Source organism: Gallinula chloropus (genome assembly GCF_964237585.1).
Source record: "Gallinula chloropus genome assembly, chromosome: 2".
Classification (NCBI taxonomy): Eukaryota; Metazoa; Chordata; class Aves; order Gruiformes; family Rallidae; genus Gallinula; species Gallinula chloropus.
The window spans coordinates 31484279-31504401 of record NC_140086.1 but is presented as its reverse complement, the minus strand read 5'-3'; the positions used below and the strand labels follow the sequence as shown (position 1 = coordinate 31504401).

General features: G+C 46.3%; 1 protein-coding gene across 1 annotated transcript in view; it reads right to left on the bottom strand.

Annotated features, from left to right (window-relative positions):
- The window catches only part of ZNF704 (zinc finger protein 704), a gene marked incomplete at its 5' end in the record, with an annotated part of 92885 nt that extends 78526 nt beyond the window's left edge, over positions 1–14359 (bottom strand). Inside the window, one exon of the mRNA XM_084260426.1 lies at positions 14078–14359. Coding sequence (XP_084116552.1) covers positions 14078–14359 — 282 coding nt within the window. The remainder of the gene's footprint in view (positions 1–14077) is intronic.
- Between the last annotated feature and the right edge of the window lie 5764 nt (positions 14360–20123).

The following is a 20123-nucleotide window of genomic DNA, read 5'->3' as shown; positions in this document are numbered from 1 at the left end:
CTTCATGGGTGCTCCTTAACTCTTTGGCAGGGCAGTAGGAAAAGCCGTAAAGTTCTTGACTGCTTGGCAACAACTAAGATCATCCGTGTGTTATCACCATGATTCCCATGCTAAATCTAAAACACAGCACTACATCAGCTACTAGACAGAAAATGAACTCTACCCCAGCCAAAACCAGGACAGACAGGATACATACATCATCTCTTGAGTACAACCTGACTGGGCTTTAGCATCTTCCCTTTTTTGGTGCACCATTGCTTAAAAACTGAAGTTATTTATTTTCATATAGCTCTCTAGCATTTAAGAGGGATTGATAGGTCTGTTTCCTATGCAGTGGAAAGTCTTAAACTGCCAAGAATATTACCATAATTTACCTGTATGTGACCCTAATGTATAGGAATATACCTTCAAATGTAAAAACTGACTCCCACCTTTCTACATCCTTTCAAACTTCTTATTTTTTTGTGCAGCCCACCAGGAGCACAGAGCTCATTTTCAACAGGTTTTGTAATGGGCTACAAAGACACATAGCAATAGAAAAAAACATGCCACACCTACCTGCCTACTTTGCAATTGTTTTTTAAAAAAGCAACTCGAGGGCTGATTTGCAGACGAGGAGTGGGACAGCAAGCACTGGATGTGATGGGAACACACAAGCAGAAGGCAGCTGCCCAGCGCAGAGCATCGCTCACCTGAGCGGCACCTTCAGCGCAGCTATGCTGATTTACACCAGCTGAAGAAGACCTGGCTGTGTGTCTGATTGCGTCTGCCTGCCAAGAAGCAGCCCAGGAAACAGGCTCAGCAGAGCAAGGGCCTGGCAGCAGGATGGCAGTGACAGCCCAGCCAGCTCCCCTCACCTTCTGAGGGTACACAGCAAACTCCTATTTCTCCTTACATTGTCTACTGGGATGCTGGTAGGACTAAAGATGTCTGAGAAAGTCTCCTCCATGCACATTTTGAATCCTAGAGGCCTGGCCTATTTTGTGACATGTTTTGTTCAGACAGATAAAAGAACTCACTTTTATTATACTGATATAAAATATCTTTTGAGAGTGGGGGGAAGCATCTGTACAGAAGTTGACTGCACCCAAAACTCCCTATTAAAAAAACCCCAACAACATACTAGTGACTTTACACTTTGGGAAACCAGCCTACTTAAACCCCAGCACCTTCTCTTGAAAGTCCGGATGTCGTTTCCATGTCTCCATTTTTGTCCAAACTTCCTTTTCTCTCTCAACCAGTAAAGTTATACTTCCTTTACTTCAGCGACAGGCCACCGTAACTGGACTTGACCCCAGTGCCACTTCATTCAAAAACCAGCAGCATCCCTCGCAAGCCACACTGGCTGCTTTCCAAATTGGGGGAGGCAAGGGGAGGAGGAGACCCACTAATTAAAAAATAATATAGCAAAACCCCACCCCAACAACAGTCACCCAACACACTGCTCCAATTCTGGATAAATCTGCATTAATAGATAAATAATTCTAACTTGTGAGACCTAGGCCTACATATAATATCAACACTACACAGGTGTTAAAGAAGACAGTTCAGGATGAGGATTTTTTTTTTATTTCCATCACCTTTACTATGTAATCAGTTGGTCTAATGCCATCAAATTATTTTGATTAAACACCAATAGCTACAAGATGGTTTAGCAATAGCCAACCTGCCATACAAGTCTGCTGGTTTTTATAAACAATTCTTCTATTCTGAGTCTGTGACCATCTCTTTTCTGAAACAGAAGTAAGCATGCTAAGCGTTAGGGACTGCCAATCAAACTTCTGTCTGGTAATAAAATAAAAATCACAGGATTTTTTTCTTTTAAAAACGAGGGTTTAGTAACATTTAGTCCTTCACAGAACACATGGGGGAAGAGAAAGGAGGAATCCCTACATTTCAGCCTGGCGTGTTAATGGAGAACAATAACAACATGTACATATTTAACATCATAAGCATTTTAAAAGTTCATCCAAAACAAGAGCTCAACAACTGCAAGACTCTTTTCAAGCCAGCCTCAACAGCTAGGCTATGCTCTAGGGACTGCAATCACAGAATCGGATAAGCCACTTTTCTGAACAAGAGGGAAATCAGAAGTAAAGTTCATGGAAAAATACAACAAGCAGCAGCGTGAAACACCACACTTACTACCAAAATATCATACAAGTAAAAAATAGTTGCATTAAATCCCAGAAAGGACAAAGGTTTGGTTTATTCTTACTACTCCTACAGTATTTCCAGTTCAAGCTCTGTTACAAGAGGGTTTTTTATATAAAAAGACACTAATTTTTGTCATCCCAAAACGGTGCCCTCACTGGAAAGAAAGAATGCATTGCATTTCCATTTCACCAGAAATCTCTATTCATACTGGAACACAAAGAGATAAGGCAGATTCTTGCAATGATGCTTGGAAACAATCTGCCCTGAATTTCAATGTATTATTACATTTTTCAAGTATACTTTGCATTTAATTACTTGCTTCACCAACGGTTGCTCATTACACATAAACCATGTCAATCTAATCACTCTAAGCATTTGTAAACTGCTGCTCTAACAATATGGAAGATTGTAAGGTCACTGTACAATATACAGGATGCATTAATGTACAGTAACGTACAGGTCATTACCAACCACGCTAGGACAAAGTCTCTCTTCACCATTTGACTGAATACACAAAACTGACCAGAGTATTTATTTTCTAAATGTTCAAATATAAACCTAAACATTTATGTTGCCTGAATTCACGATATGCTGTCAGATAGCAAGAAGTGGAGTCAGCAAGAAGTTTCTACCCTTTCATTACCACGTGTGTGTCAGCACTTACCTGGCTAAATACAACTCATCTACAAAAAGCATATACCCCAGCATCAGCCTGAGGTGTTTCGGAATCATACACCATTCTATACAGATGAAGGACAGAAACTTTTCACTCCCACTTTGGAAATTCAGTACCCATCCAAGTCTCTTGTACCCCAAACAGGGCAATGACCAATTTGGTATCTGAAACTCTCAACTAACAGGCACAAGAAGCACAGATATTATTAACACTGGACAGAGAGGTGTTACTAAAATTTTGTGGGGAGACAGCGAGGAACCCTGGGAATCCACAGCCCTTCCCATACCCCATTTTCAGGTCTAAACAAAAATGATTGAGAGAGATTCGAGCCGCCTTCTCTCCACTGCATGAGCCTTCTTTCTCTTCACCAGGTGAAGACAAAGTATGGCAGCTTCCTTCCCCAACCTGTATGCAGCCACAGTAAGTTCCTTACAGAAAAGTACCCAACACGACTTCTAAGATAATCAGACACCAATTAGTAGCGGTTACAAAAATATTAATGCTATTTATTTAACAGGTACACCTTCAAAATGTGCTTGAGGTATTTAAGTGTCTCAGAAATAACCCCACGCTCTGTATTTTGGTCACCAGTCTGCAAACCCAGCTAGCCCTCGGAAACACATTGCCCCCAAACATCGGAAAACTAAGCTCAGAAAGCCTTGGACAGATGGAAAGCAGAAAATCTGCAAAGAACAGGTTCGTTTCTCAGTTAGCAGTCCTGTTGCTGCACTTAAAGCTTTGCTAAACACACTCACCATTGGGCACCTGGGTACTGCACTAGGCTAAACTGGGCTTGGCTGGCCAAGAACAGGCAACCATAACTGCTCTGCTAATTATTGGTTTCACAAATGGTGAGTTTAAAATTAACTAAGCCAATTATCACATTTTCTGGCAGTGACATACGTGCCTGGCTGTGCAGGCAGCAAGGGGACCTGCCAGGCAGCGCGTTCCCCCTGCCTCTCCTGTGGCAAAAGCAGCGTGAGCACTGCCCGGTGCCACTGTGCCAAGCTCTGGCCACGCACAGGGTATCAGAGGGACTGTGCCCTGGGCTAGCCAAGGAGCATGGAGGGACAGAAGAGGAGGATACACCTAGGTCTTACTAGCCACCTCTGGGAAAGTGTAAAAAAAAAAAACCCTTAGCACATCTAAGAGGCAGTGGGAGACTCCCCGGGCTTAGTAGACTTTGAAATGCTGCCACTCTGCTCCTGAGCAAGAAACCCTTGTGCAGTTCATCTGCATTTATCTGAAAGCCTGCCTCCTCTGTCTGGACAGAAATACATAGCAGAGTAAGTCTACTGAAAAGAAAGTAAAAATGGTTTACCTTTATTTTCAAGATCTTTTGCGAATAAGGTACAGAGAGGGTTGAGATTTCTAAGGCCAGAAGCAATGGAGATATTGCAGATCATTGGTCAATTAACAGGCTGTGGAAACATAACTCATTTGTCTTAATAACCTGTGAATAAAGAGCATTTGATTTTTTTGTTTAAATGAGGGGATTTCAGTGAAATTAAACCAAGGTAATTCAAATATGTATCCAACAGTTGCTTCATTCAGAAGTTACAAGCACTGTGAATGAAAGCTTCAAGGGCCTGTGCTGATCCCTGCAGCTGAGAGCCTGGAGGAGATACTACAAGATTAGAATGAAGCACACATTCTTACTTCCTCTAACTGAAGCCTGGAAGCAGAAAGCCTGGTCCTTCAGAGGTGATGAACAAGCAAGAATTGTTGCCCCCAGTTAAGAGAATTCTACATTTGGCTCCAGACAAAAACATTTACTAGTTTTCCTGTTCAGAGTGGGAGAGATGCCAAAAAAAACAAAGTTTATTTTTGGGTCTGATTATGCTGAGAAGTGGTATCAGTTTCATCTCATTATCCCTAGAAGCAATACAATAACACTAGTAGAAACCTGTGGAGGCCAAACGTGACATTTTCATCCTCAGCCACTCAAAAAGCCAGCTCCCTATCAAACCATATGCAAACTAAGGGGATGCAGTGATGTCTCACCCAAGGATAGTCTTCACAAAGAACCCAAAAACCTATCAAGCCTAAAGTCAAACACAGCCCCAAGAGTCAAATGGCTGCTGTCCTCTAAAGGAGAAAGGCTTGCTCCTTTTCTCACCTTTCTTTTCTTTCCTACATATGCCCTAGCTGTGATATTCCATCTTTTCCTCTACACTATCAAGATGCTTGACAAGCCCTTCCCTGTGTCACCTTGAAGTTAATGAGCCCACAGACTCTCTGCTGCACATTTCCCACTACCTCAGTAGCCTACAAAAGCACACAATGAATTCTGGCGCAAGCCCAAGGCAGCCAGCCCGTCATGGCTGGGAGCTGCAGGAAGGATGAAGAGGAGAACTCTTTATCCCTTTTGGAACTAACAAAATACTCAATCACCTCATCATGGCTCCACAAGCACAGACTGGTTTCACACAGTGCCCGGGCACAAAGCACGCTGTGCTGCAAGGGCTGCTTTTCCAGCGGAGGGACTGGCTAGAGCAGAAAACCCCCCAGGTCCAACCATTCTTTTGCTTTCTCCAAGGAGCTCTGTAAGCCAGGTGAGGACCCCTTTCCACAGTCTTACAAAGCACCAGTAAACCACAAGCTACAGAGGAACTGCAACTAACCTAGACCTAAGAGCAGCAAGAGCTGCATCAGTGTTCTCTTTCGCAGTCTTTTAATGCAGAATAACGTCTTTTTTTCCTTTGGCAGTACTTAGATTTGTCGCAATTACATTAATAAAAGACTTCTTGAGAATAGGAGGTCAAAAGCATTTTTGATCCACAGAGAGTTCTTCCCGCCATTTCCAAGGGACACACGTGTATACACAAAAGAGCAGGCTGGCTCACACGCTTAGCTTGCCAACTTTACAAAGTCCAGTTTATAGAGGGCGACTGTACAATCTGTTCTTTGTGTCAGCATGATACAGACATTAGCCACTTTATCTGCTGAAGCAGAAACAAAAATTAAGTAACCACCCAGTCTTCTGTCTGCTTGTCATAATTGCATCGCCTACCTAAAGTTCAAGTAACCTTTTATCCACTCTGTTAAAAAAAATACATTAAAGATGGTAAAACGATGAGCTATATAATTTCACACTTCAGCATCTGATCATTGAGGCATTTTACCTTCCCTCTGATTCTGTGTCCAGTGAACATAATGGTCTCCTATAGTCTGAAGCAATACATAAAAATTATCAGGACTGCTGTGGGAGGGTTTTAGGAGACTAATGGATTCACCCTTGTGGTTACAGAATCGGGCTGAAATCCCAAATCTGCTTAAACTAGCAGGACCTTTCCATCACTTCATCCGGGTCAGAATTTTATGGAAATGTGATTATTTTTTGCAAAACCACCAATGAAGAGATGTACATTTTTATCCAAAGTTCCAGCAACAGAAGTTGTTCGGTTTCCTGTCTTCATTAGTTTTGTTGTCAAACAACAAAAACCACCCACACATGTACTTTTTTAATACAATGAGACAAATGTCTCTGCAATCGTCCTTTGGGATTGGAAAGTTTGGCAAGGCGCCAGAGGGGGGTGAAAGTGATCCCATCACAGATTGTTCAGCAGCAGCGGTAACATTAAATTCCTACACGCTCTGCTCGGCAACGCGCTGCAGTGAAAAATGTCAACACGAGTCCCTGAAACTGAAGCTGTTCACCACAGGAGCTAATGCACCGGCTTTCTGTTTGCTTTGTATTTCCCAATCAATCTTTGCAAATAAACAAACGCACTCCTCTGAGTTTCTCTCCCAGCCTACCTCCTTCTGTAGCCTTCGGGCTGGCCGCAAGCAGCGGGAATGGTCAAGCTGCTGGCTATTTTTAGAAAAAAGCAATTCAGTAAATCACTTGAAAGTATTACAAAGCCAATGGGCACTCACTCTGAGGGAAAAAAACCCAACCCACCATCAAAAAACATCACTGCTCAGTCCACAATTGTTATTTAGAAAGACACAAGCCATGTCCAGCACGCTCCCTACTGCCCAAGCAGCAAAGCTCTTCCTATCTTTGAGATGGCCAAATGGCACAGTCTGAGGCACAGATTTATCGTGCAGTCTGCTACCATCTCTCTGGTGCGCTCATATCACTGGAATTTCTCATCTAGCAACCGAGGAAAGAGACTATTACTCAAGGGTCGAAAGCCGATGTACAGAACCGTTAGGCTTCTCCATAACCTTGGGTCAGAAGCAAGGCTGGAAGAGCACAGGGTCAGGAAAGGCACTGACGGTCTGTGCGTCCACAGCTGTCATAGGACACATCACAAATGTTAATTACCAGACTATGACAAATACTTTCACAGTCTTTAGTTTTCAGGTGCAAAAATAATATCACTTCCACCTTCAAGAAGGAAGGCCCAGGGAACTACAGGCTGGTCAGCTTCACCTTGATCCCCAGGAAGGTGATTAAGTACCTAATTCTAGAAACCATTTCCAAGTGTATGAAAGGCAAGAAAATTATCAGCAGCAGTCAGCCTGATGCACTTCTAGAATTAAATGACTGGCCCGGGAGAGAATAGAGAACAGTGGATATTGTATCTCTAGGCTTCAGGAAGGTTTTTGATGCCATCTTCCACAACATCCTCATATGCAAGCTGATGATTATTATGAGCAGCAGTGAGGTGGGCTGAAAACTGAACAGCTGGGCCCAAAGGATGTTCATCAGTGGCACAAAGCCTAGTTGGAGTCCAGTAAATGATGTACCCCAGAGGTCACTACCGGATCAGTCCTGTTCAACATCTCTAGATGCAGAATGCAGCCTCAGCATGTTTGCAGATGACATAAAACTGGGAGGAGTGGCTGATAACCCAGCAGGTCATGCCCCCATCCAGAGAGACTTTGACAGCCTGGAGGAATGAGCCAACAGGAACCTCATGAAGTTCACCAAGGGGTTAAGCATAAAAAAATGCACATGTGGAGGAACAGCCTCAGGCACCAGTGCATGCTGGGGGCTGCCCAGTTAGAAAGCAGCTTTGCAGAAAAGCATCTGGGCATCCTGGCAGACACCAAGTTCTACATGAGCCAGCAATACAACCTTGCAGCAAAGACAGTGAGTCATGTCCCAGGATGCATTAAAGTACCTCCAGCAGGTGGAGGAAGATGTTCCTACCACTTTGCTTAGCACTGGTGAGGCCACACCTGGAGTGCTGGGTCCAGATCTGGGCTCCCCAGAACACGATACACGTGGGCATGTCAATAGTGTCCAACAAAGGGCAACAAAGATGAGGGGACTGGAGCATCTGTCCTGTGAGAGAAGGTTGAGAGACCTGGGACTGCTCAGCCTGGAGAAGAGAAGGCTTGGGGGGAACCTTATCAATGTCCTTAAGTACCTGAAGGGAAGGTACAAGGAAGACACAGCCAGGCTCTTTTCAGTGGTGCCCAGTGACAGGACCAGAGGCAATGGGCACATACTGAAACATGAGAGGTCCTCTCTGAATATCAGGACACACTTTTTCACTGTGAGGGTGACCAAGCACTGTCACAGGTTGCCCAGAGAGGCTGTGGAGTCTCCAGCCTTGAGACTTTCAGAAGCTGTCTGTGACATGGTGCTAGGCAACCAGCTCTAGATGGCCCTGCCTGAGCAGAGGACTTGGACAAGATGACCTCCCAAAGTCACTTCCAACCTCAACCACTCTGTGGTTCTGTGATAAAGACCAAACAGCACACCTCTATCTACAGGTATACACTGCACACACACTGCCAACTGATGATCCTCAGATGAATTCGTTCTAGGCTGAAAACAGTCTAGGAAATAGACATCAAAACTGTTAGCAACCCCACCTGCCTCTATTGTCACATAGTTACAGCTTTCTGATACAAACACTTTTAAGTGCAAAGTAGTTATGCTTGGTCTGTGTCCAACAAAAACATAACCAAAAAAATTACATCAAAAGTCCTCAGCAAATTACTCCTGTTCATTCTTCATTATGGAAGAGCGGAGAGGAAAAAAACCCAAAGAGCTTACAGCCTCACCACCCTCAGCTCTGCTCCCACTAATCCAGACTACGTATAAACTGGTTTGGGGTATTTTTTAATAATAATGAAGAAAAAAATCCCAAGTCTAGCCATGCAATTTCCACATCAACTTCACTTGGCCAGGTTTTCGCTCAATGACTACATGAAACTAAACAAAGTTTGGAACTTAAAATCTAGTTTATCTAGTTACAAAACCATGGCTAAGCACTGGTGTGAATCTGTCTTCTCTTGTCTCACCCTTCAGTAGTTCTCTGCAGTGAATGTGTTAGGTTGGAAGGGACCTTTAGAGGTCATCTAGTCCAACCCCCCTGAAGTAAGGAGGGACATCGTCACTAGATCAGGTTGCTCGGAATCCCTTCAAGCCTGACCCTGAACATCTCTAGGGATGGGGCCTCCACAGTTCTCTAGGCAACCTGTTCCAGTGATCCACCACCCTCATATTGAAGAACTTTTTCCTAATACCCAACCTAAATCTCCCCTTTTCAAGTTCAAAACCATTGCTACGTGAATCCGTTTGTCTTCTCTTGTATTACTCTTCAACTTCATAGAAAAGGGTAGAGCAGGGTTACGTTCTAGGTTTGCACACAGCCCAGCCTAAAAGGATCCAGCTCCAAGATCACAATGTGAGTTCTGGTACTGTAATAACTATTAGCATTGATAAAAAATATCTTTAGTGTTATTTATCTGAGAGGGAACATTTCCCTTTGCTCTTTGGTTAGTATTCAAGTTCCTAATATGTCTCTGACATCTCTCCACTGCTAAGTGAATTTGGTGTTTGAAGTTTGCATTGTGCAAACTGCCTGTTAAAATACACTTGCATGGGCATTTGGCACTTATTAAATAGCACTCTGCTAATGAAGCAAAAAAACAAGTTTTGACCAAGATGAGCCTGAAATCCAGTGAAATAGTGAAGCTGAAAATTTGATTTAAAGGATAACAATGAATTCACACCTGGTTTTATAAAGAATGCAGAGAAAAGGAGAAAAAGAGCAGAGAGAAGATTCAACCCAGCCAAGCAACATGTAACAGGCAACTAATTCCTTCCAAATTCTTAACATTCTTTTATATTCCATACATTACACAAATGTTTCTATATTTAAAAAAAAAAAAACAACACCCAAAAAATCTGCCACCACCACAAACCCACAACCAGAAAAGAAACCCCATCATGGCCAAAAGCATACTTTTTACAAGGATTCACCTAGATTCCTACCAGTACCTTTCACCCCTGCTCTGAAACCTTCAGCGCAGCCTCATACGCGCTCCAGACTTTGTCCTTGCTGCAACTGCCACTTTGCAAGGTGGGCAAAACTGAGCCCAATGGCCATGAAGTTGGAATCCTGCTTACACAGCTGGGGCTTTTATGCTCCTCCAGTGTCACAGCACAGCACTCAGGGGTCTTTGGTTGTCAGGATCTTGACCTGCTCGTTTCCCATGATTTTGGGAGCTGCGTATTTGCAGGAACAAATCATTACACACAAGCCAGTATCTGGAATGGATAATTTCCTGGATGCTTCTGTCAAGGTAAAGTGCAGAGACCACAGCAATATAACACTTAAAGAACATGAGCAGCCCCCATTGTCAGGAGGGTTAGAAATGTCTTGAGTTCATACTCTGACCCCAGGGACAGAAATTGGGCTGGATAGAAAGTGGCAGCTCAACTGGGCTAACCAGAAGAAACAACTAACCCCTTTACCAACAGTGGAGAAAACAATGCAACATGTGGGCAGGTTATCACAAGCCCCTGTTCACCACCAGCCCCAACCCTCAGGCACACGGTGCTTTAGTGGTTTACAGGCAAATTAGCATAGCTCTGCGACTTGCAGCGGGGCTTGCTTACCCAGTGCCAGGTAAGCCCAGCACTGCAGACTGCTGACAGGCCCTGCTTCCTAACCTTCTCCTTGTATCAACAGAAAAGACCGGTTTCCACAGATGGAATTAACCCCAATCGTGGTACTAATGTGGCTGCTTGTGGTATCTGAAACAAGCTCCACACAAAAGACGGAATAAAGGAATAAACAGGGCTGCAAATTAATCCACGCTTCAACACAAAGTACTGGTAATTATGCTATTTATTCTTTTTCATCTAATTTCAAACGGCTGGAAATCTAGATGCAGCCAAAGCAGCAAGCATGGGCTGCAAAGAAAGAGTTCTGCGTGCAAAATGAGTCTGTATAATCAGCACCTTGGTGTTATTTGTTTTCCTACACAGATGAATGAACCAGTCCTGATAAACTACGACATCCCAGCACTTCTCGACAAGGCTTTACTGGCTCTCAAAAGTCTCTCTTGCTATCCTGCCATTAACACCCAGCTACACACATCATGCTCATTCCTCTTCCAGTATCATGTTACAATAGGAGGGGAAAAGAATTAATAAAAAACCCCAACAAACAGCAGTGTTGTCCAGCACCCTCTGCTTAGACATCTATGTGCCTACAGCAATATAGAGAGACAATTTCTGCATCTTCCCCATGATCAACTGTCTCACTGTTTTGTCATATCTGTTCCCTCCTTACAAGATTTTAGAACCTGAAGAAACTCGTCTTTATGAAGTACTAATTCCTTTCTCCACCCCATGATTAAGAGCGAGGGTCAAAAATGGATCACCAGTGGTGCAACCCCAGCGTGAACTTATTTCAGGAGGAGACACCACTGCTGTAATACTTGATGGTGCAGGTACTTTCTTCATCTTGACTAGTGGACCAAATTCTCAGGCACTTTTAAAAAAATACTAGTTCTGCTGATGACCCTACAAAGCATTTATCCATGTATCACAGGGACTCCATAGAAGTGACTTTGTGAAGAGCCCATGAAGCCTCCAGCTTTAAAATGCCGTTCCACCCAAGGGCAGACATCAGTTGTTCGTGCACATCATCTGTACCTATACCACACACCAAAACATTGTGTCCTGCTTCCTAATTGCATTATCTGCAAAACCAGCACCTGAAACACTCTGCTTTCAAGTCTGATTAAATTCTGAAGCTCTTCAGGACAGGTTCTGAAGGGTATTTGATATGGCAACAATTTATGCCCTAACTCAGCAATAGACACACTTTCAACTTCCTTTGCTCCTAGATCCCAACTTGGAAGGGCAGGTCTGGGAATCAAATGCTGCTGACCCCCTCCCAGTTCTCCATTTGACAGGAATCCAATTTGACAAACCACAGCCAGATCGTGCCAGCCTTATTACCATCCTGCAGTTTTGCAGTTCATGCCCTGCATGTGTTTCATGCCCATTTTCCTCAAGCTTATAATCTGTTGCTTTAAAAATACTTGGAAGAACCCTTAGATTAAGCTTTATGTACTCCTACACTAACAATCCCTAAATAAGTATACAGAAAAGAAAGACAATTTCTTTAAAATGTTAAATCGTAAGAGTTTTCTTAGGTTTTAGTGCTCAGAAGTATAAATACTGAATACAAAAACCCAGCAGGGTTTACCCAAAAAGGGTAACTACCTGTGCTGTACTGAACTACAGTGCTGCAGATGGCTTGAGAGTTTACTGCATACTCTGAAAGTAGCCTAATGCACGTTACTCATCTACAAGGCAGATCTACTGTCCAAGGAAGCACATACATGCAAACATTATGTTGTTATTAGGCACAGTCTCAAGCGCAAGGCAGAAATACCAGCAACTTCATATTAACAGACCTACCACTCAAAACCTTGCTGAGGGTTGGCAAAGAGTAGACTCCAACATCCCATGTGTATGCAGATGGTACCTATGTAATCCAGCTGCTATGTCAGGTAACTGCTCCATCGGGGAATTTCGCACTTTTTACCTCATACATACACAGGGGAAGTTTCTCTACGCCTCCTCCACCTTGGAGTTCTGGTGCGACGGGGAGACTGATGGGACCAGGAGCACATTTTGGTGTCCTTCATCCTTAAGCTGCCAGCCGAGAGCCAGGAGGTTTTGTGGCAGCAGCGTTATCCCAGCCTGCAAAGCCTCAGGCACAGGGACGGTCTGACCCAGCCAGACCACACCCACATCTCCCAGCCTTTGCCAGGCTCACTGCAGAGCTACACACACAGGGACCAGTGGTCCAACAGGGTCCGATTTATCCTGTCACCCTTGGAACAAACTTGCTCTGAAGCAATATGGGGATGACTTGTATTTTTGTGGCGCTTTCCTTTTTTTGTTGTCGTCACTTTTTTGGTTTGGTTTTGTTTCCTTTTTTATTTTTCTTTCTTCTTCTGTGGATACAGGGAAGACCCCAATGGCATTATGACACTACTGCTAGGCCAACCCTGTTCTCCTGTTAAGGAAGAATTGCTGTCTAGATTTTTAAAAAAAAAAAAAAATCCAAAATAAATAAAAAAAAATCCAACATTTTAAACTTCCACACATGTTTATTTTCTATAACCAGTGCACTCCTACCACACAGGTCCTTGTACACCTACACACAGGCTTAACCCCACTGCCCGGGTTATCCCAAGAGGACAGCAATGGCAGAAAAGCCCTCAGGATAACCTAACGAAGCTGGAGCCTGCGGGATCTCAGCCTCTGAGCGTTCAGCAGGTTGCTCCAAGACACACCGAAGTCCGCGGACCGCCCGAGCACACTTCCACGGGGACCTGAACCGCGTCGCTGCACAGCACTGCTGCGCTCAGGAACGGGTCACACGCCGCCCCTCCAGGTCTCCTGACCGCGGCCGCCTTCCCTCTCGGGGGGGCCCCCCGGCGCCCCGCCCGGCACCGCGTAACGCACGCGGCGCGCGGGCACGACTCTCGCCCGGGAACAGCCTCCGTGCGAAGGGCCGGGCCGAACATCCTTCGCACCCCCAACAGCCCCGCCGCCGCCGCGCACTTCACCCAGCAAAGTCTTTATTCTCAATACCGAAACTACTTCGGATACCGGGGACTCCCCACGCCGCTGCCCGCACCGGCCGTCCCCGGAGCTCCGGAGACCGCGGAACCAGCTCGCCGCCGCCTTCCCAACGGGCCGCAGCGGGCACTCTCTTCCTCCGGGACTTGTTGAGCGCGGGCCGGTCAGCGGCACCCGGTCCCCCGCAACACCCCAGGCGCCCCAGGGGCCGCCCCGCCGCTTGCCCGCTCCCAGCCCCGCCGCCAGGCGCAGGCCGCCCAGGGCGGGACACGGCAGCCGCCCCCACCGCTCCCCCGGCCCGGGGCACCGGCCGGTTCGGCCTGCCCCGCCCCGCCAGCCCGGCACCCCCGCCCGAGCGCCCCCCCCGGTCTCCGCCGGCGCGGAGCCGGGCCGGGCGGCTGCCGCCACCGCCCCGCTCCCGCCCTCGCCCTCCCGGGACGCACCTTCAGGCTCCCCCGGAGGGGGCCTTTGCCGTGGCCGGTCAGCGCCGGGGGGGGACTCCCCAGGCCGCACTCCTCCTCCTCCTCTTCCTCCTCCACCTCAACCACCACGTCCTCGTCTTCGTCCTCCTCCTCCAGCGCCGCGGCAGAGCCCTCCCGCCGGGGCGGCCTCCAGGCGCTCTCGGGCTTGGGGGGCCGGACCCCGTCAGCCTGAGCGGCCGCCGGCCCCGCGCTCAGCCGCCGGCTGCCCATGCTGGAGCGCTTGGCCAAGCGCCGCGCCTGCATGGTGCCTCCGCCCGCCCGGCCCGGCCCGCCTCCCGCCGCGCTCAGCCCCGGCTGCGGGCAACGGCCCCGCCGCGGGCGCACAGCGGCAGCGCCGAGCCCAAGGGGCGGCGGCGGCGCTCACCGGGGGGCGGCGGCGGGTGTGCGCAGCGGGCGCGTCGCGGCCATGGGGGCCCGCGGGCGCGGCCGCCCCGCCGCTCGCCCACCTGCTCCCGCCGCCCTTCTTCGCCGCCGCCTCTTCCTCGGCCGCCGGCTGCCCGCCCGGCCCGGCTGTCGGGCGCGGCGCGGGGTCCGCTCCCGCTCGCCCTTCCTCGCCGCCGCTGGTCCCCGGCACCAAAACCCGGACTGGATTCCCGCCGACCGCGGCTCCGCCGGGCGCTGCGCGGGGCCGCGCTGCCTCCGCCCGCAGTCGCGGGCGGGATTCCCTGCGGAGCGGCGCCGGTCGCCGCCGCCCACCTGCTTCACCCCGGGTACGCCGAAGGGAGCGAGGAGCCGGCCCGTCCCCGCCAGCGCTCTCCCGCCGGCGCTGAGGCTGTTCAAATGGCAGGAGGGCCGGGAGCGCCCGGCAGCCTCGGCACGCGGGACGGGCTGCTGGATGTCTCGGGCCTGGGCGCGATAGAATTATTTCACCTCTCCCCAAAAAACACAAATGGAAAATAAAATAATGGAACTTTCTGAAGGCAAGCTGAGAAGAGGCCGGTTTGGGTTTGGGGGGTTTTTTTGAGGTGAAAAATTGGAACCGAGCAATCTACAGCCTGTTGAGATAACTCCAGCATCATTAAGGAAACCATTTCCAGTTTTAATTATAGTACTCTGCACTTTAAGATTTAATATACCTTTCTGAAAAGTTTTTAAATTGAAATAGTTTCCAAATAGAGTTTTAAGCTATAGTGGTCACCATCTAAATTTATTATAGGCTTCTATACCATTTATTAAAGCCTGAGATTGAATTACACTTAAGTTACAGTTATACATGCTTTTCCTACCCTCTTCTTCTATAAGTAAGTTTTAATTCTGCATTTCCATGTTATTTTTGAGCCATGTATTCCTTTCCATTTGCAAGGGAATTAACAGTAAATCCCTTTTCAGTGTTCAGTACAGCTCTTGCCACACGTTCTGTGTTTTAGATACATGCCAACAGGCCACATGTACACATGTCAGCATCCAGCTGAAGCTTCACCTCTAACACTGGGGTAATTTGTCACACCTTGTCAAAAAGTCATGATATTTATTCGTTTTGGAATATAGCATGCAATGCTTTCTGTGCAAGAAACTATAGCCAGGGCAGCACCCACTCTTAAGGAAACAATGAAGTTCTTTCCATGTCTAACCATGCAATTTGTTTCAATTTTCTCAACCATTCTTTCAAGGTTTCCATCTCTGGATGAAATCTGCAACGGAATCACTGGCAAATTCTGGCATATCCAGTCTTCCAGCAGGATTTCCCCACACATCCAGAAGTGATGTTTCCAGATGTTTTACTGCAGCTTTGATCAGCTGCACGGCAACATCGGCATGGCCCATCTCAGCAGAACAGCACTCAAGGCCCCTGGTACACACTGCCACGAAATCTCCCATCTATTTTCCTGAGTGTTTAGCTTCTTGATACCTTGTTGAATGGATCAGTCATGTTTCTCTGAAGCTGATGTTGCCTACAGGATAGATTTGTGGAAGGGAAAAAAAGAAAAAAGAATATTTTTTAGTTTTATTTCTAAACTGAACATTCAGAACTAAGGTTTAGATTTGACAAAAACTTACACTTCGCTTTTGCCCTAAACATAAATTCCACTATGAATTGAAACTGTACTCTCAGTTCCTTCATACTTGTACCTCAAGGACACAGAGATGGATTAATTCCAGTACCTCCTAGTATTAAGACTTTGATCTTCTGTAGTGGCCTGTGTTCACAGTTACCTAAGTTACAAACACTTAACTGAAGATCCTGTTCCTATCTATCTGCCACATACCGTGATAAACGGTGAGAGATCTCCTTGAGGTTTTCAACGGTCTGTGTGTTTTCATTTCAGCAAGAACAGAATCAAAATTAGGAATGATATACATGTTAGCACTGCACTGGATTGATGTGCTAGCATGAACAAATAAGAAATAACAAAATGGAGACCAAAGGATCTCTTGTAGAACATAGTGATGACAGAGGATAGTTGGGCTTGCAGAGACATGTCTGTTAACTTCCACAACACGTCACACTTCAGCCTTTATTTGAACTCTGTATTCAGCCCTTTCGTCGGGTGAGTTCCGGGACCGCTGTCGGATACAGCTGACTTGACGCTTCTTGCCCGGAGGTTTTGGTGAATAAACATAAAAACATAAAAGCAGAGATTGTTAACTGATAACCAAGCTTTTAGTTGTCAGTTCAACAATAATTGTTTCACAAAGGACTACCTGGGTTCTCCGGTTTAGGAGCACAGTAGCAGGAGCCAGAGAGGCTCAGGCAGGCTCTTAGGGACACATAAAACATCCCAGGCCCGCCTGCCTGCCCGCCTGCCTTCAGGAGGTTGCTCCTTCCTCCAGGCTGTTGCTTCTTCTCCTCCAGGACTCCAGCGAGGTCAGAGCCCCTCTCAAAGGAGAGCGGGACAGCAGGTGAGCCCTGTGAAAGCTGAGCAGGGTGACAAGAGGAAGAATGGTGTAACCAAATTCTGATGGAGGGAGAGGAGACGAAATAGTTTTGGGGTCAGGAGGGATAAGGAATGGTAGTGCAGAGTGACTGGGCTGGTGGGCAGGGCAATCCCAGGAAGGGATTTAGAGAATAATACTGATTTTTGATTAATAATCTGAGCTGCTAATGCTTTTTTACTCCTGTTGGGTTATCAAATGCAATGAGAAGCCAGTGTTGACAACTCTACAACAGATTGGTTAAAGATTTCTAGCACTTCTCAGGCGAGCCAGATTGGAGCTGTAGTAAGAATAACTTCTCTCACAATATTTGATACAAACAAAAGATAGAAATGACTGCTTGCTCCACTTCTTCCAGTCTGTCTGGCTTGCAGTATGAATGGAGCTGAAGCTGAACCCACAATTGCCCTTTCAGGGCTTCCCAGGGGAGTGAAATTATGGAGAAAGTTTTCTAAGGACATCCAGGGAGTCCTAGATACAGTCCTCTCCAGAATCTTTACATTCACAAATCATTTAGAGTCAAACACAAGCCATAATCCACTATCACCCATCAACATTTGTTTTCCCGAGATGCAGTCTTAGCACTCTTGGGGTGAACTGCTGAACAATTCTGGCCCATAGCCACGTCCTGACATCGAGTAAATTCTTGTGATATACGGGGTAATATGGTAACACTTAGCTCAACAGAGCTATCTCATGATTGTACTACAGTATAATATGCCTCTAACAAAAGTACAGGCTCTGGCTTTAATAACAACTGATTACATGTCAATGATTCCCAAGCTTATTAAAAGTTAATGTGCACATTCACACTCCCTGCATGTATGCGGCTTTCCAACACAGCAGAAGTGGTTCAGATGCTTCTTTGCCTCTAACCTGCGCAATCCATCCGTATTTCCATAAAAGCAATGTGTGTCTCTCTGAAGACATATGAGCCAATTTGAAAGATATGTATATACAAGCATATATATCTCGCTCCAGAAGTTATTCTAGAACAATCTGTGAAGGTGAGTTGCAGTGCCAGCTTTGCAGTTCATCTTGAATCACTATTGTCTAACTTCTTTCAGTAAGCCCAGTGAGCAGGTCTGTGCGCTAGCCACAGAAAATACTCTTAGCTTCCCCTGGAACTGCCCCAACTAGCTATACTGATTAACGTCTGGTGGAGTTTTCTTAAGATATGCTACTTATCCCAAACATTTCATACAGTCCACCTCTCGGCTAACTGTTCCTCTCACTCCTAATACATTTTTTTCCTGATCTGTTTGACACGTTGTTCCATTCGGCTGCTGCAACCTTACAGTGTGATGGTGGTTGCAGGCAAAGCCTGCCTGACACCAGCTTGGGGGAAGAGTCCCTTTTGCTTTGAAAAGCAGAGATTCTTCCATCATGGCTAGGGGAAGTGCTGCTCTGTAACCACCTTGCTTGCTGGTTCCAGAACAGCTTCCATCAGGGACGCTGTCAGCAATGCCACCGCCAGCAGCGGCAAGCATTAGCGGGGGCTAACAAGCCCTGGTTGGGCTGTGCTTTTGTTTGCCTCCCAGGAGCAGGCGGGATACGTTGCGGTGTGCATGTTGCTGGACCACCCAGAATGGGATTTATTGGGGGGGGGGGGTCTACCTTTTCTTTTTTTCTAAAGTGCCTGCAAGGAAATAATACATATCTTAGTTTATTTTCTTTAGTCCCTGAATATTTTTTCCCCCTCGTCCATGAACGCCAGATTTTTATCACTAGAGGCTAAATCCCCTCTGCTCCTACCTCCTCCCAGGATGATGCCTTTAAAGAAAGTCTAGCAGCGAAACGGAGCAAAGAAACACACCATGTTCTGTGTGTTTAATCCCCATGTTTTTTTAAAGATAACCTGCTCAAGTAGTCCTTCACTTTGCACTTTTTAGGGTGCAACAAATGTATTTGCTTGAGCTTTAGCATTCAAACCGGCATGTGCTCTGACCATGTGTGTGTTCCACTCCTCTCATAATTCCAGGCATTTGAGCCCCTGCCAACTTCTTTATCTGGGGACCTGCCTCCTCCACACCCCCTTTGTAAACTTTGCATTTGTTTTGCTTTATAGTGATCATTGAAGTTCTCACTCCAGCTGGGAGGACAGTCAGGCACCTTCAAGAACAAGGAAATGATTGACAATATTAGGCAGAAAATTGTCTACCAGATGCTGTTCAAAAGAAGAGGTGGCAACCTTCCGACCCCCTTCTCAGTGAGCGAAATCCTCGCTTCTGTGACATGCCTCTGCCCCACTCATCAACTGAACGGGGAGCACAAGGTCACTTCTGCGTCTGCCTGCTGCGAAGCGAAATGCCACCCTGCAGACAAGGCTACGCCTTCTGCGTGAAGGAGGTTCCAGTGCCAGCCATGCATTGGAATGAAGCGGCAAAATTCATCAGCCATTAAGCATTCCTCTTCTCAGTTAAGGCTCTCCAGCATTTACTAGTTCTCAGTAGCCTTACTCGGTACAGAAAGGAATCCCGGATAGTTCATCCTTGGGCAGTGAGAGAATGAACAGCGACCAGAACTGCATGGCGTTTTAAAAAACCCCTCCCCAAAGGTTTTGCTCTTGTCAAGAAGCACTTTCACATTATTTACATGTTTATGTCTCTTTAAAAAGCTTTGCTTCCCAGAAAAACAGGCCAGCTCATCAGAATTTCATACTAGTACTAGTACAATGATTCAGTTCCCTTTTTTTTTTTGGGGGGGGGGGGTGTCAAATTAACTAGTCGGAGAAAAAAGGATCAAATTGAAAAAAAAGACCAGCATTTTCATACTCAATTAGCCCAGAGCAACCACCATGGGGCAGAGGGGAAAAGAGAAAGGGGAAAAACACTTTTCCTTAACAAAAGCAGCAAAGGACAAGAAAACACCACATAATCAGTCTACACTGAGTGCAGAAACACAGAAAACATGGGCCTCTCTCATGCAAACATCTGAGAACACACTAGAAACATTTTGTCTCTTCTTTTACACACACAAAAAATTATTTGGGGGAGTTTCAAAGTTGGTTTTGCTCACTCATATGTGGTAACAGCAATATGGTGAATAACAACCCCTAAAATGACACTGGAATTACATAAAGGATATAGAAAAGGAAAGATAATAGAAATATTATTTTAAGTGTATTCATTAA